The 12,224-nt window shown below is 51.8% G+C and overlaps 1 protein-coding gene across 8 annotated transcripts in view; it reads left to right on the top strand.

Moving 5' to 3' along the window:
• The window catches only part of UROS (uroporphyrinogen III synthase), a 48,643-nt gene extending 36,623 nt beyond the window's left edge, over positions 1 to 12,020 (top strand). For 4 of the 8 annotated variants that reach the window (XM_087432841.1, XM_087432840.1, XM_087432843.1 and 1 more), the window contains 3 exons: positions 1,387 to 1,472; positions 2,427 to 2,525; positions 7,981 to 12,020. In XM_087432841.1, the coding sequence (XP_087288967.1) occupies positions 1,387 to 1,472; positions 2,427 to 2,525; positions 7,981 to 8,115 (320 nt within the window). In that variant the 3' untranslated portion in view covers positions 8,116 to 12,020. The other 4 variants (XM_087432842.1, XM_087432844.1, XM_087432846.1 and 1 more) reach the window with 4 other exon arrangements.
• Positions 12,021 to 12,224: the final 204 nt, after the last annotated feature.

The raw sequence follows: 12,224 nt of genomic DNA, 5'->3' as shown, positions 1-12,224 counted from the left end.
ATTAGCTGGGTGAGCGAGGGCAAGTCACACACTCTCTCTGTGCATCAGTGTCCTCGTCTGTGAAGTAGTTGTAACCATAGAGCCCACCTCACAAAGCTGTTGTGAGATTATGTAGCACGATCCCTGGCTCTCCAAAAGCAAGCAATTCATGGGACTGCAACTATTATATTCTCTCCCTTTGTTTTGAACCTCCAACAATCTACATGAAGAATGTTACCTGGGATGGTCTTACACCTTGTAACTTTTCCCTCCTGTAGTAAAATGGAGCGAGATTGTATCTCCTCTGCCCACACGTTATCATCTGTCTTCCGAATGCTACCAGGAATAATGGCAGAGGACATTAGACAATAAGATCTGCAAGATCATTGGCCTTTCTGGAACAAGAAAATGCCAGGAGAGAACAAAAGAGAAAGCTTGGGCCCAAATATCTTTAAAGAAATCCTAGATAAATCAGAGGTTTGCTACTTCAGTTTCTTTCTTTAGGTTTTTGGGTATGAAGTGATAGGTTGCTGTTTTATGCTAACATTGTCTTGATTCCTTCTGCGAGATTTTCTTTCTTACGTCATTTCATTTTCATAAGCCTAAGGTTTCATTGCTGAGGGGCTGCCCTAGTAAATGTCTGTGTGATTGAAGTCTGTGCTAGTCACTTCAGTGCCTTCTCCCTTATTGCCAGCCCTGAAAACCCTGGGAATGTTCAGAGTCCCTGAAGGGAGCAGGAAGGAACGTGAGCCAGTCCAGAGCGTAATCGATTCATTTACAGATGGGGCCCTGGAGCTCATCGAGACAAGTAGTTAATCCAGGAGCTCATGGCCGCGTGGAGGCAGAGCTGGGGGCTCCTGACTCAGGCCCACATGCCCCTTCCTGACTCACAGCCTCTCCCAAGAGCTGCCCTTGGACCTCAGTTCCTGGCATCAGGTTGCTGGAGACCTAGGTGTCTGGGCCTCAGAAGGCTCTTGGCTGCCTCCTTCAGCCCCAGGGCTTGAAAAACTCCCTCAAAGCCCTGTCTCACCCCTTGCCCTCAGTGTGGGATTCCACACAGACAGCATCCATGGTGGAGTAGCTAGGGGTGGTCCTTGTGGACACCCCACACAAACACGGGAACAAAAGGCATCCATGAGTGTGAAGGAAGGCTGTGGTTCCAGGTCCCTGACTTCCCCTGCCGTCTCAGCCTCCTCCCTGCAGGAGCCACTCCGTAGTGTTGGAGTGGCTCCTGCAGGGGCCAGCCAAGACTGCTTGCCCTCAGTCCCTGCCTCTCAGCCCCCCGCAGCTTGTTCCAGGAAGGCTGTGCTGCGCTAGGGGTTCCCCACTAACTGTGACCCAAGGTGCAGAGACCCCATTGTGTCCCCAGGGCAGTAAAGTCTGTTTCCTGGTTCTGCCTGTGTCCAGGGATTCCCATGGAAAGCATAACTGTCTACCAGAAGATTCCACACCCAGGAATCCAGGGGAACCTGAGCAGCTACTACTCCCAACAGGTGCGTTCTGTTTCTAGGGAGCGCTCAGGGTGGGCACCCTGGTGGAGGAGGCGCAAGGGTGAGGGGCACAAGCCTTGCAGACACTGATTCTGTGCATAGTTCCAATGTCCCCAGCTGAGTGACTGAGGAAGTGACTCCATCTCTATTTGTGAGATGGGACTAGACCTATCTAGTAAGGTTTTTATAAGGATTAAAGGGGATAATTTATGCAAAGCCCTGTGTAGAGCATCCCAGACATGGTACGCCCAAGGCAAAGAGGGGCTCCAGCATCTGTGGAGCTGTGGGGGCAGAGGCTGGGAAGGGAGGCTGCGCCCACACTGGGAAGGCCAGTCGTGCCCACCGAGGAGTCTGGATGGAATCTGGGAGGCCACGGGGACTTTTGGAGGCTTCAGGCAGAAGAGTGGAAGCTGCTTGTTGGAGTTGATTGGAGTTTTCCACTTCTATAAGACGCACCCCCTTCCTCTCCCAGGATGGGTTTCTGACTGCCCTGCTGGTCCAGGGACGTCCTGTTGGCACAAACCACAGCAGAAAGGCCCTGTGGGCCGGTCTGTCCGCTGTCTGCACTGTTGCCAGAAGGGATGGAGATGACAGGGATCCGGACTCGCTGCTGCCTGACCTGACCAGTGCCACTTTGGCCACACTGCTAGAGGCACTGTCCACTCTGCTGCGCATGTGGGGTCCACAGTGCCCATGTCCTCTGGCCAGGCAGACACGGACCTGGGGGCTGGCAGAGGCGAAGGAGCAGCACGCAGCCTCTCTGATGGCACTCTGCTCGCCTGACCTCGCCCTCGATGGTGCCGAGAGTGCCAGCATCAGCTAGGAGCCCCCTGCTGTGAATCTGCCGGGGCTGCCTGGGGGCTGCTTCTGTGGCTGAGGGGGTGACGGTGACAGGGCTGAGGGAACATTCTCCTTGGCCTCATGGCAAGGGGCTGATCTTGTTTTCTCTCCCTACAGGGCATTCCAGCCAGCATCACATTTTTCAGTCCCTCTGGCCTTACGTACAGTCTCAAGCATATTCAGGAGTTATCTGGTGACAACATTGATCAAATTAAGGTGAGGTATTCAGTGGGCTTTTGGTCTTTTTCTGATTTTTTTTTAAATCTTACTAAGTATCCTAGAGTTTCCATGTAAGGTCAAAGCATCCCTGACCTAGCAGCCCTGATGCCAACTCGGTGGAATTGGAAAGGCTCTGGAATTCCCAAGCCCTGGGCTTAAAGCTCAGCAGCGCCACTTCCTGGCTGGTGCTCCTGGACAAGTTACTTAACCTCTCTGAGCCTGTTTCCTCACTTGTAACACGAGGATCCTTATCCCCTTGTGGCCTTTATTCATGTGTACATGGTCTTCCCTGCAGAGTGGTCTCAGGATTAGAGGGGAGAATTCAGGTGAAGTCCTCAGCTCAGGGCCTGGCACAGGCATTAGCATCCTTTCCTTTTTTTTTCCATCTAAATGTATTGAAATACCTATTCTAAAAGCATTCTTCTTTTTCATATCTTTTAGCTCAAAAGGATTTACATTCATACCTTTTCGGGACTGTATTTGTTATGAGTCCATAAGTAATCACACCCCTTGTGGTGCCTGGCGTGAGAATGCTTTGAACTGGAAATGCTTGGAGGGGGCTGAGGAGGGTGTGGGTGTGACCTGGAGCCCCAGGACAGAGGCCGCCGGCACTGTGGGCACGCAGGCAGTCACACGGAGGGAAGGCCTTCACCCATTTTCACAGGTGCATCCCACGGCACAGCTGGCGAGGAGGGACTGTTTCCCAGTTAAAGACGGAGTGTTAGGCTCAGAGAAGTTGTGTGTCCCGCCCTAGGCCACACAGGAAGCAGGAAGAGCCGTGATTTGAACTAGGAAGACCGATTCCACGTTGTTAGCCACGGTGATAGATGAGCCATGGTCAGTTGACAGAGCATTTCCAGGCAGTATGTGGTGTAATTCTCACACCAGTCCAGGGTAGGAATCCAGCAAAATGGGCCTGTTGTCCTCATTACAGGTGAGGCAACTGAGGCCCGGAGACGGTAAATGAGAGGTTGCATGCCAAAGTCACGTAGTGAGTTACTGGAAGGCCGAAGACTTGCACTTAGGTCACTGGGGAAGGAAAATAATATGCCTCTTAGGGTTGGAAGGATGAAAGAGACAAGACCCATGAAGTGCTCATAGTAATCAGCACCTAGTGAGCGCTCACTATCTTGGAAGTTCGGATGAGTAACAGTGCTGGGGCCGCCCCCGTCTTGTCCCTCTGCGCCACACTGCCTCCCTGGGACCTGCAGTGTGAGCCCATCCGAGTCACACGACAGCTGTGAAATGCCGGGGCAGCCTGGTAACGTCAACGTAATACAGAAGTCACCCCGGGCTTCTCCGTGTTTGTCTGCCTAGATGAAGAACAAAAGATTTATTTAACTATACTGTATCTTCCTTCAAAAGAACATTTGTAGGGCCGGCCCCGTGGCTTAGCGGTTAAGTGCGCGCGCTCTGATGCTGGCGGCCCGGGTTCGGATCCCGGGAGCGCCCCGAGGCACCACTTCTCCGTCCAACGCGAGGCCGAGTCCCACGTACAGCAACTAGAAGGATGTGAACCTATGACGTACAACTATCTACTGGGGCTTTGGGGGGAAGAACTGAATAAATAAAATCTTTAAAAAAAAAAAAAAAAAAGAACATTTGTAAAAGCACAAATGGAGACTCGAAGTCTGAACTTAGAACATGAGCCACTGTGAGTAGCTACTGCCTGCACCGCCCACAAACTGCCCCGCAGCTTGGCCTAGGTGAGCGTATCCATCTTCAGTCTGTCACGTTTCTGTCACCTCCAGACATTCTCTCGGGTTCTCCCGGGTCACCTCTTACTGCAGCAGTCCAGTGTGCCGCCCACCAGTCGTTAAGATTCCACCGGGCCTCAGCTCTGCCATTGCCAGGGCGGGAACGAAGGACAGAGCTGGCACTGTCAGCAGTTACTGTGGGTGGTTTGGGAGCCACAGAGACGCTGTGTACCCAGCGGGAGTTGTCCTTCATCACGGTGACTTCACTGGCTGAGGCAGGATCTTTCCAGGTTGACAGAGGACACGGGCCTAGATCTGGATTGGGTAGCGTGGCTTTCCTGTCTCACCTGTTTGTCAGGTGGTCTTGCTGCCTCCCCAGGAGTCTATAGGACCCACCATTTGTACAGCACTGCACAAATTACAGGTGGGCCACAAACGGTCAAGGGGGTGATCTCTGACCTGAACTTACTACTGACAGTTGACTTGGGAAGGCCATGTGCATGTCTCTAAAGGCCACACAGGGATCATCACAAAGCAGTAGGTGAGCAAATTCGTAACCACCACCAAACTAATAGAGGCGACTTTCCTCTTTACTACCTGCCAGATGTGTTCCCTACTTTCTCACGGTCCCCCCGCACATAGGCCTCTGGACTGGCCATCATCATGGCTAGCCGGCAGTGGCAGAGCTGGGCTCCAAGCCCGGGCTACCGGCTTCCCACACCTGAGCTGGCACACTCACTCCCCGGTTGGTTCCCAGTGATGGAGTGAGGACATTAGCACTGGGCTTCCAGGGGCCCAGTGTGGGGTAAGACTCCACTGCTCCAGAGGGCACCATCTGCAGCCCTGGTCCAGCCCTTCAGGCTCCATGGGTCTGGCCAGGCCAGTGGCGGTGAGTCAGACAGCTGGAACTCTCCAAATGTTCCTCCTCCTGTGATCAGAGGGATTGAGAGGGAATAACAGGCGCAGGTGGGAAAATCGTTTTGTGACCACACTGCTTCTGCTGAAATCACAGTTGCTGTTTGCTAGTTCCCAGTCTCAGGCAGTTTCTTTGTTTTTTAATTTTTGTTTTTAAACAGCTTTCTTGAGATATAATTCACGTACCATAAAATTCACTTTTTATGAATTAAATATGTACACTTTTCAAGTGTATCATTCAGTGGGTTTTAGTTTATTCAAAGAATTGTGCAACCATCACCACCATCTAATTCCAGAACATTTCATCACCCCAAAAGAAACCCTGTACCCATTAGCAGTCACTCCTCTTTCCCCCACGCCCCCAGCCCCAGTAGCCACTGATCTACTTTCCATGTCTATGGATTTGCCTGTTCTGGACATTTCATATTAATGGAGTCATTCAGTATGCAGTCTTTTGTGACTGGCTTCTTTCACTCAGCATGATGGTTTCACGGTTTCCGTGGTGTAGCATGTGTCAGTACTTCACTCCTTTTTATTGCCAGATAGTGGTCCATTCTATGAATATACCACCTTTCGTTTTCCACTCATCAGCTGATGGACATTTGGGTTGTGTCCACTTTTGGGCTATTATGAATAACACTGAACATTTGAATACAATACTTTGTGTGGGGGCTGGCCCGGTGGCGTAGCAGTTAAGTGCGCACGCTCCACTGCTGGTGGCCCAGGTTCGGATCCTGGGCACGCACCGATGCACCGCTTGTCAGGCCGTGCTGTGGCAGCGTCCCATATAAAGTGGAGGAAGATGGGCACAGATGTTAGCCCAGGGCCAGTCTTTCTCAGCAAAAAGAGGAGGATTGGCATGGATGTTAGCTCAGGGCTGATCTTCCTCACAAAAAAAAAAAAAACAACTTTGTGTGGACATAAGTTTTCATTTCTCTTGGGTATATACCTAGGAGTAGAATTGTCAGATCATATGGTAACTTAATGTTAACATTTTACCAAACTGTTTTCAAAGTGGCTGTACCATTTTGCCTTCCCACCTGCGATATATGAGGAATCTCATTTCTCTACATCCTCGCCAACACTTGCTATTTTTTTTGTCTTTATGATTATAGCCATTCTAGTGGGTATGAAGTAGTATCTCATTGTGGTTTTGATTTGGATTTCCCTAATGACTAATGATGTTAAGCATCTTTTCATGTGCTTATTGGCCATTTTTACATCTTTAGAGAAATGTCTGTTCACATCCTTGCCATTTGTCTTTTTGTTGTTGTTGAGTTGTAAGAGTTCTTTTTTCTGGATACAAGTCCCTTATCAGATATATGACTTGCAAAAATTTTCTCTCACTCTGTGAGCTGTCTTTTCACTTTTTTGATGGTGTCCTTTGAATCACAAAAGTTTTTTAATTTTGATAAAGACCAATTTATCTATGTTTTCTTTTGTTACTTGTGTTTTGAGTGGTGTATCTGAGAAACCATTGCCTAATCCAAGGTCTTGAAGATTCACTCCTGTGTTTTCCTCTAGTTTTATGGCTTTAGCTCTTACATTTAGGTCTTTGATCCATTTTGAGTTAATTTTTGTGTATGGTGTGAGGTAGGGGTCTAACTTCATCTTTTTCTCTGAGTTTCTTGAGGAGTGGGTGCTTCACAGGGTGGAGTGGGGGGGGCCTCTGTAGGACAGCAGCCTTCTTCCTCTCATTCTGATGTGCCCTGGGGAGGAGCAGCAGGCTGCAGCCTCCTGACGTGCAGAGGCTGTACTGTGCACTGTACACCAGCCTGCCTGGGGAGGGAGGGTGCAGAGGGGCTGGGTGAGGCTGCTTATGTCGGCGTGCTCACCTCACAGACCATTCCCACACAGGTGCATCGTCCACGGTGTTCATCTGGGGGTGGGGAGGCAGGAAATGAGTGTGTTCTCTCTGCCAGGAGCTGTCAGTCTTCTCGTTTCACCCCGACGCAAGTGCTGTGAGGCAGGGATAATTGTGCCCCTTCTACAGATGAGAAAACAGGATCAGAGAGGCTCGGTGACCTGTAGTGACAGCTAGCAAGGGCCAGAGTCACGACAAAAAATCATGTCAGCCCGAAGCAAGGCTCTGGATATGACCCTCAAATGTGCTTGTTCAGAGAGAGGGTCCTGCTGACGAGGCCCAGGCCATCGGGATTTCTAATCTGGAATAATGATAATCCTACAAGCAGCAGCCAGTGACAGTCACTGAGCATTTATCTGTGCTGGGCACTGGGCCAAGTGGTCACACGTGTTGCCTCATTTAATCCTCGCACAGCCCAGCGAGGAAGGCTGTTAACCTTTCTGTTATATGAGTGAGGGGACAGAGGCCCAGAGAGGCTGGGTCACTTGCTATGGCCACCGTCCTGTGGAGCTGGGATTTGAACCCAGCCCTCTGGCTCCAGGCCCTGGTCTTGACTGCTCTGCTTTCCTGGGGGTCCAGCCACCGCCCCTGCCACACCCAGAGCTCCTTAGACTTTGTTCTGTGCTCCACCTGACCCCACCCAGGGCCCCGAGACATGAGGCAGAGAACTGTAGGCAGCTGAGGCTTCCGAGAACGCAGCCAAGATGGCAGGCCTCAGGTCCCTGCCACCCACCCGAGCCGCAGGGATCGTGAGATCTCGCGCAGGCTGCTGGTGAGGCTGTAATGAGCTCATGAAGGGGAAGGCATTTTGCAGGCTATAAAGCCAGGTTCAAGTCAGGAGATGTCACATTTATAAGCTCTCACGTCAGGAGCGACGTCCTAACAGACAGGGTGTCCGACGGGCCCTGCACACCTTGCCCTCCTGCTTCCCCCAGCCCTGCTGTGCGCTGAGGCCCCTCCCCTCTTCTCTCTGCAGTTTGCAGCCATCGGCCCCACCACAGCTCGTGCCCTGGCCGCCCACGGCCTGCCTGTGAGCTGCACCGCAGAGAGCCCCACGCCGAGAGCCCTGGCCGCTGGCATCAGGATGGCGCTTCAGCCCCACCGCTGCTGAGTCAGCCTCCCTGTGCCGGCCCGCTCCCCCATGGGCCGGGGACGACGTGCTGCTGCCCCGGGTGGAGCAAGGCGTCGGGCAGGGGCTCCCAGGAAGCCACCACCCTCAAACTCTGCCTCATGCTGAGTGGAGCCACCTGGAGAGTAATCAGGACGGGACCTGGGGCTGGCATAGGGCCCGTGTGCGCCTGACTTCCCTCCGTGGAGGCTAGTTGGACCCTCGCCCTGCACACGCCCAATCCCAGCCCCTGCAAGAGCCTCCTCTGGCAACAGGAAGGAGATCAAATAAACCACACTGGCTGCTCGCACTGACTGTGTGTTGCCCCTTGCTGTGTATTGTTTTCAGTGCAAAGCTGTGCTGGGGGAGGAAACAGAGGTGTCCAAGTTCTGATGTGAATGATGAAGTTTGCTGTGTATGAAGTAGTTTGATTCATCCTGTAAAAAGGACCTTGAAGTTCCTGCTTCATGAGCTGTGGACTACTGTAACTCAGATGCGGCGAGACTCTCTCTCCTTCAGAAATGTAAACGCAGTGCAGCTAAGGCATGGCAGCTGGGGCAGGCCGTGGCTCCTGAGAAGGGGCTCTGCAGATGCAGTGCCCGGCAGAGGGGCAGAGGAATTGTCCCCAAACTTTATTTCCACTTTTTAAATCTCGGCCTGGAATTTGAGCTGGGTGAATGGAGCCCGTGTCTGTCTTCAGTGACGCGTGAGCTGGTGGGAGGAAGGGTGGCTGTGTTGCCCCACACAGTGGTCTCTGTGGAAGGTCTGCGTGGGAAGGCATCTCGTATCGAGCAGCCTATGTGCCCTGCGCACAGGGCTTGCATCTCTGGTCTCCGTTCCTCCTAACACCCCTGAAGAGTGGACATCATTGTTACTCCCGTCTCTCTGGTGAAGAAACAGACTCAAGACTTGCTCAGGGTTAAATGACTTGCTCAGGGTCACACAACTAGTGAGTGACAGAAGTAGGATGAATTACAAGGGATCTCTGAACATAAGCACGTGGACCCAGACTAAGGACATTCGTAAACCACCTCTCATCGTTAACAGTAGTAAGGAGGTAAGAACCCGCTGGCGATTGCTCTCCAAATGGTGTGACCTGGACAGAAGTTCTGCAGCAAAGGTGCTGTGAGGACCCTGCGGTTTTTGTCTGTAGTCATTTTTCTGAATACAAAGCAGAATCTATTTCACCACTTCTTTCTGATTTGAAAGTCGAATGTGGATTGTTGAGTTGAGCTTAGAGTCCTTCCCATTCTTGAGGAACCCTTTTCTGCTGCAGTTATCCTTTCTGTTCTTGGGGAAGAGCCCAGCCACAAGCAGGCCCTGCTCGGGACTCCAGCGGCACCTTCCCGGGTCCTTGCAGCCCTCCCTAGAGCCACTCTGTGTCAGCTCTGCAGGAGCCGCGGTTGCCGGGAAGCTGCGCCCACCACACCAAGGTGGCAGGAGGAATGTCTTGAGGCCAGCCTCCAGATGGAATGTCTGGGACCAGAGCCGGCTAAACTAACCAGGCTGCGGTGTGGCTCTGCTGTGTAAGACGAGCACACAGCTCCTGCCACAAAAGACTGGTGTGTGGTGCGGACAATACCCGGACTGGGGGAGGCAGTCCCCTGGTCACATGGGAGGGCAGAGCGTGGAGGTCAAGGTCAGATTGCTACAGGAGTTTCTCACTTTTCATCTACTCTCTCTATATTTTTGGCCAAGGCAGAGGTGCAAGCACAAACCCTTAGGATTATGAACAGAATTGAAAGTTATATGGAAAAACTTGTTCCTTTTAGTATCGCGGAACCACAGGAGTCCACTTTATTGAGTGCTAAGTGCAATGAACATAGTTTTGCTTTCCTTTTTTCTTTTTTTTTTTCCATGATTCTCAAGGATTGAGGCCCCTGCCATGGCCCTCAGAGTCATTCTGAGACCAGAGGTGCAGATGCACAGGAGGCGGAAGTGAGTCTCTTCTGACCTGGGGGCAGAACCCTGTACACACTTCACTTTGTAACTGAGTATGTGCAGGACTGCCAGCTGGGAGGGGTGGGCACGTCCTCTCCAACAGAAAACAATGCTGGAACTGGACAGAATCGTTACCAACAACCATTTCAGGGCTCTGGAAATTGGCCCAAGTCAGACAACAAATTAAGAAGCATTTATTCTTTTTTTTTTTTTTTTTTTGGTGAGGAAGATCAGCCCTGAGCTAACATCCATGCCAATCCTCCTCATTTTGCTGAGAAGACTGGCCCTGGGCTAACATCTGTGCCCATCTTCCTCTACTTTATATGGGACGCTGCCACAGCATGGCCTGACAAGCGGTGCATTGGTGCGCGCCCGGGATCCGAACCCGGGCTGCCAGCAGCAGAGCACGTGCACTTAACCGCTACGCCACAGGGCCGGCCCCAAGAAACTTTTATTCTTGAAAACCAGCTCAGGGCCGGCCCTGTGGCTTGGTGGTTAAGTGCGCGCGCTGCGATGCTGGCGGCCCGGGTTCGGATCCCGGGTGCGCATCGAGGCACCACTTCTCCGTTCATCCTGAGGCCGAGTCCCACATACAGCAACTAGAAGGATGTGCAGCTACGACACACAACTATCCACTGGGGCTTTGGGGGGAAAAAATAAAATAAATAAAATCTTTAAAAAAAAAAAAAGAAAACCAGCTCAATCTTTGGGTCAGATGAGTGGGAGATTGTGGCCTTGCGGCCTGGTGACCCTCTCAGCCCATAGTCCTCATCCCTGTGGGGCCCAGTGCAGGGATCAGCAGCTTCACCACCCGAGGGGCCGACTGGAGTGGTGTGGGAAGGGCTTTTTCTGTGGAAGGTGGTGAACTTGGTAGGAAGCGAATGGGAACACCTGCACGTTGCTAGTCTGGGGTGTGATTCCGCTGGGGTGAGCAGCAGACCAATCAGACATGTAATGGGACATCCTGGGGATGAGGGTGCCACAGAAGGACTAGGTTGGCCAGCTGGGGAGAGGTGCACATGTGCAGCTGTGGGTGTGGGCCTAATGCAGACAGGCCAGAGGGAACTTCTGGGGTGATGGGCGAGTGCTAAAATTGGTTGCATAGGGTGACCACTTGTCCCAGGGAATTGAGTAAAATAATTTGGAAAGCACTGCATTATACATGTTTTTCTCTATAATATCAAAGTGACATAGATTAGACCATGAATTGGGGCCATGGCTGCACATCAGAACCGTGTGATGTGCATCTAAAGACGAAGTTGCTCGGGCCCCACCCCTCGCCATTCTGCTTCACTGGTTTCTAGGGTAAAGCCGAAGCAACAGGAGTTCTTAGACACTCTCTAGGTGATTGCCATGTGCACCCTCACGTGAGAACCACTGGATCACAGGAACCAGGTCCCTCGTGGCCGGAGTGTGGGCACTAACATACTGCGGAAGCTGGAGGAGTACAGCATGGTGCTGAGCAATGAAGAAGGAAGGAGAGAAACCCAGCTGGAGGCAGATGGGGAGACAAAGGAGAGAAAGGATGGCATGGGCTTCAGAAGAGGGGCTGTGACCAGGGAACCAGGCGAAGAAGGGGTTACTGAGGATCTGCTTATCAGTCAAGTGTTTTTCAGACAAAAAAGAAACTGTGTTCTGTTTTGCAGAAGTTGCAGAGAAATCACACATTTGCAGGAAGACCCGACAAAATGTTCCAAGCACCAGACATCCTAAAGTTACCTAAACTCATTAGCATCTTACATTCTCCTCCTCTGGGAGGGTTCAAACAGCCATGTTTGATCATGTGATATATGTAATAACATGTACGCATGTGCCTTAAAAGAACAGTCATTACAAATAAACCTTTTATCTTCTGTTTTCTTTTGTGTAAAGTCTCCACCGGCACTGAGCCTGGGGAGACACTGCTTCGGGAGTTATCCTCAGTGTTCTCCATTGTTTGTGCAAGCAATAAACCTTTTCTTCATCTACGTCTGTCTTGGTTGTGCTTTTCAGCTCCGCACTCACCAAGAGACGAATTCATTGAGCTCGGTTACAGGGGGTCTGGAAGAAGGAGGGGCACAGCCCCCCACGGTGGGGCAGGGGAAGGAGGCGGCTCATTGTCACAGCCCAGCGAGGGCAGGGTGGAGTGGGAACAGGGGACGAGGATTTACTAGATGTCTACATGAGTCTTC

Source organism: Ceratotherium simum, chromosome 6 (assembly GCF_057802395.1).
Source record: "Ceratotherium simum simum isolate JZ-2026a chromosome 6, ASM5780239v1, whole genome shotgun sequence".
Taxonomy (NCBI): Eukaryota; Metazoa; Chordata; class Mammalia; order Perissodactyla; family Rhinocerotidae; genus Ceratotherium; species Ceratotherium simum.
This window is presented reverse-complemented; position numbering and strand designations above follow the sequence as displayed.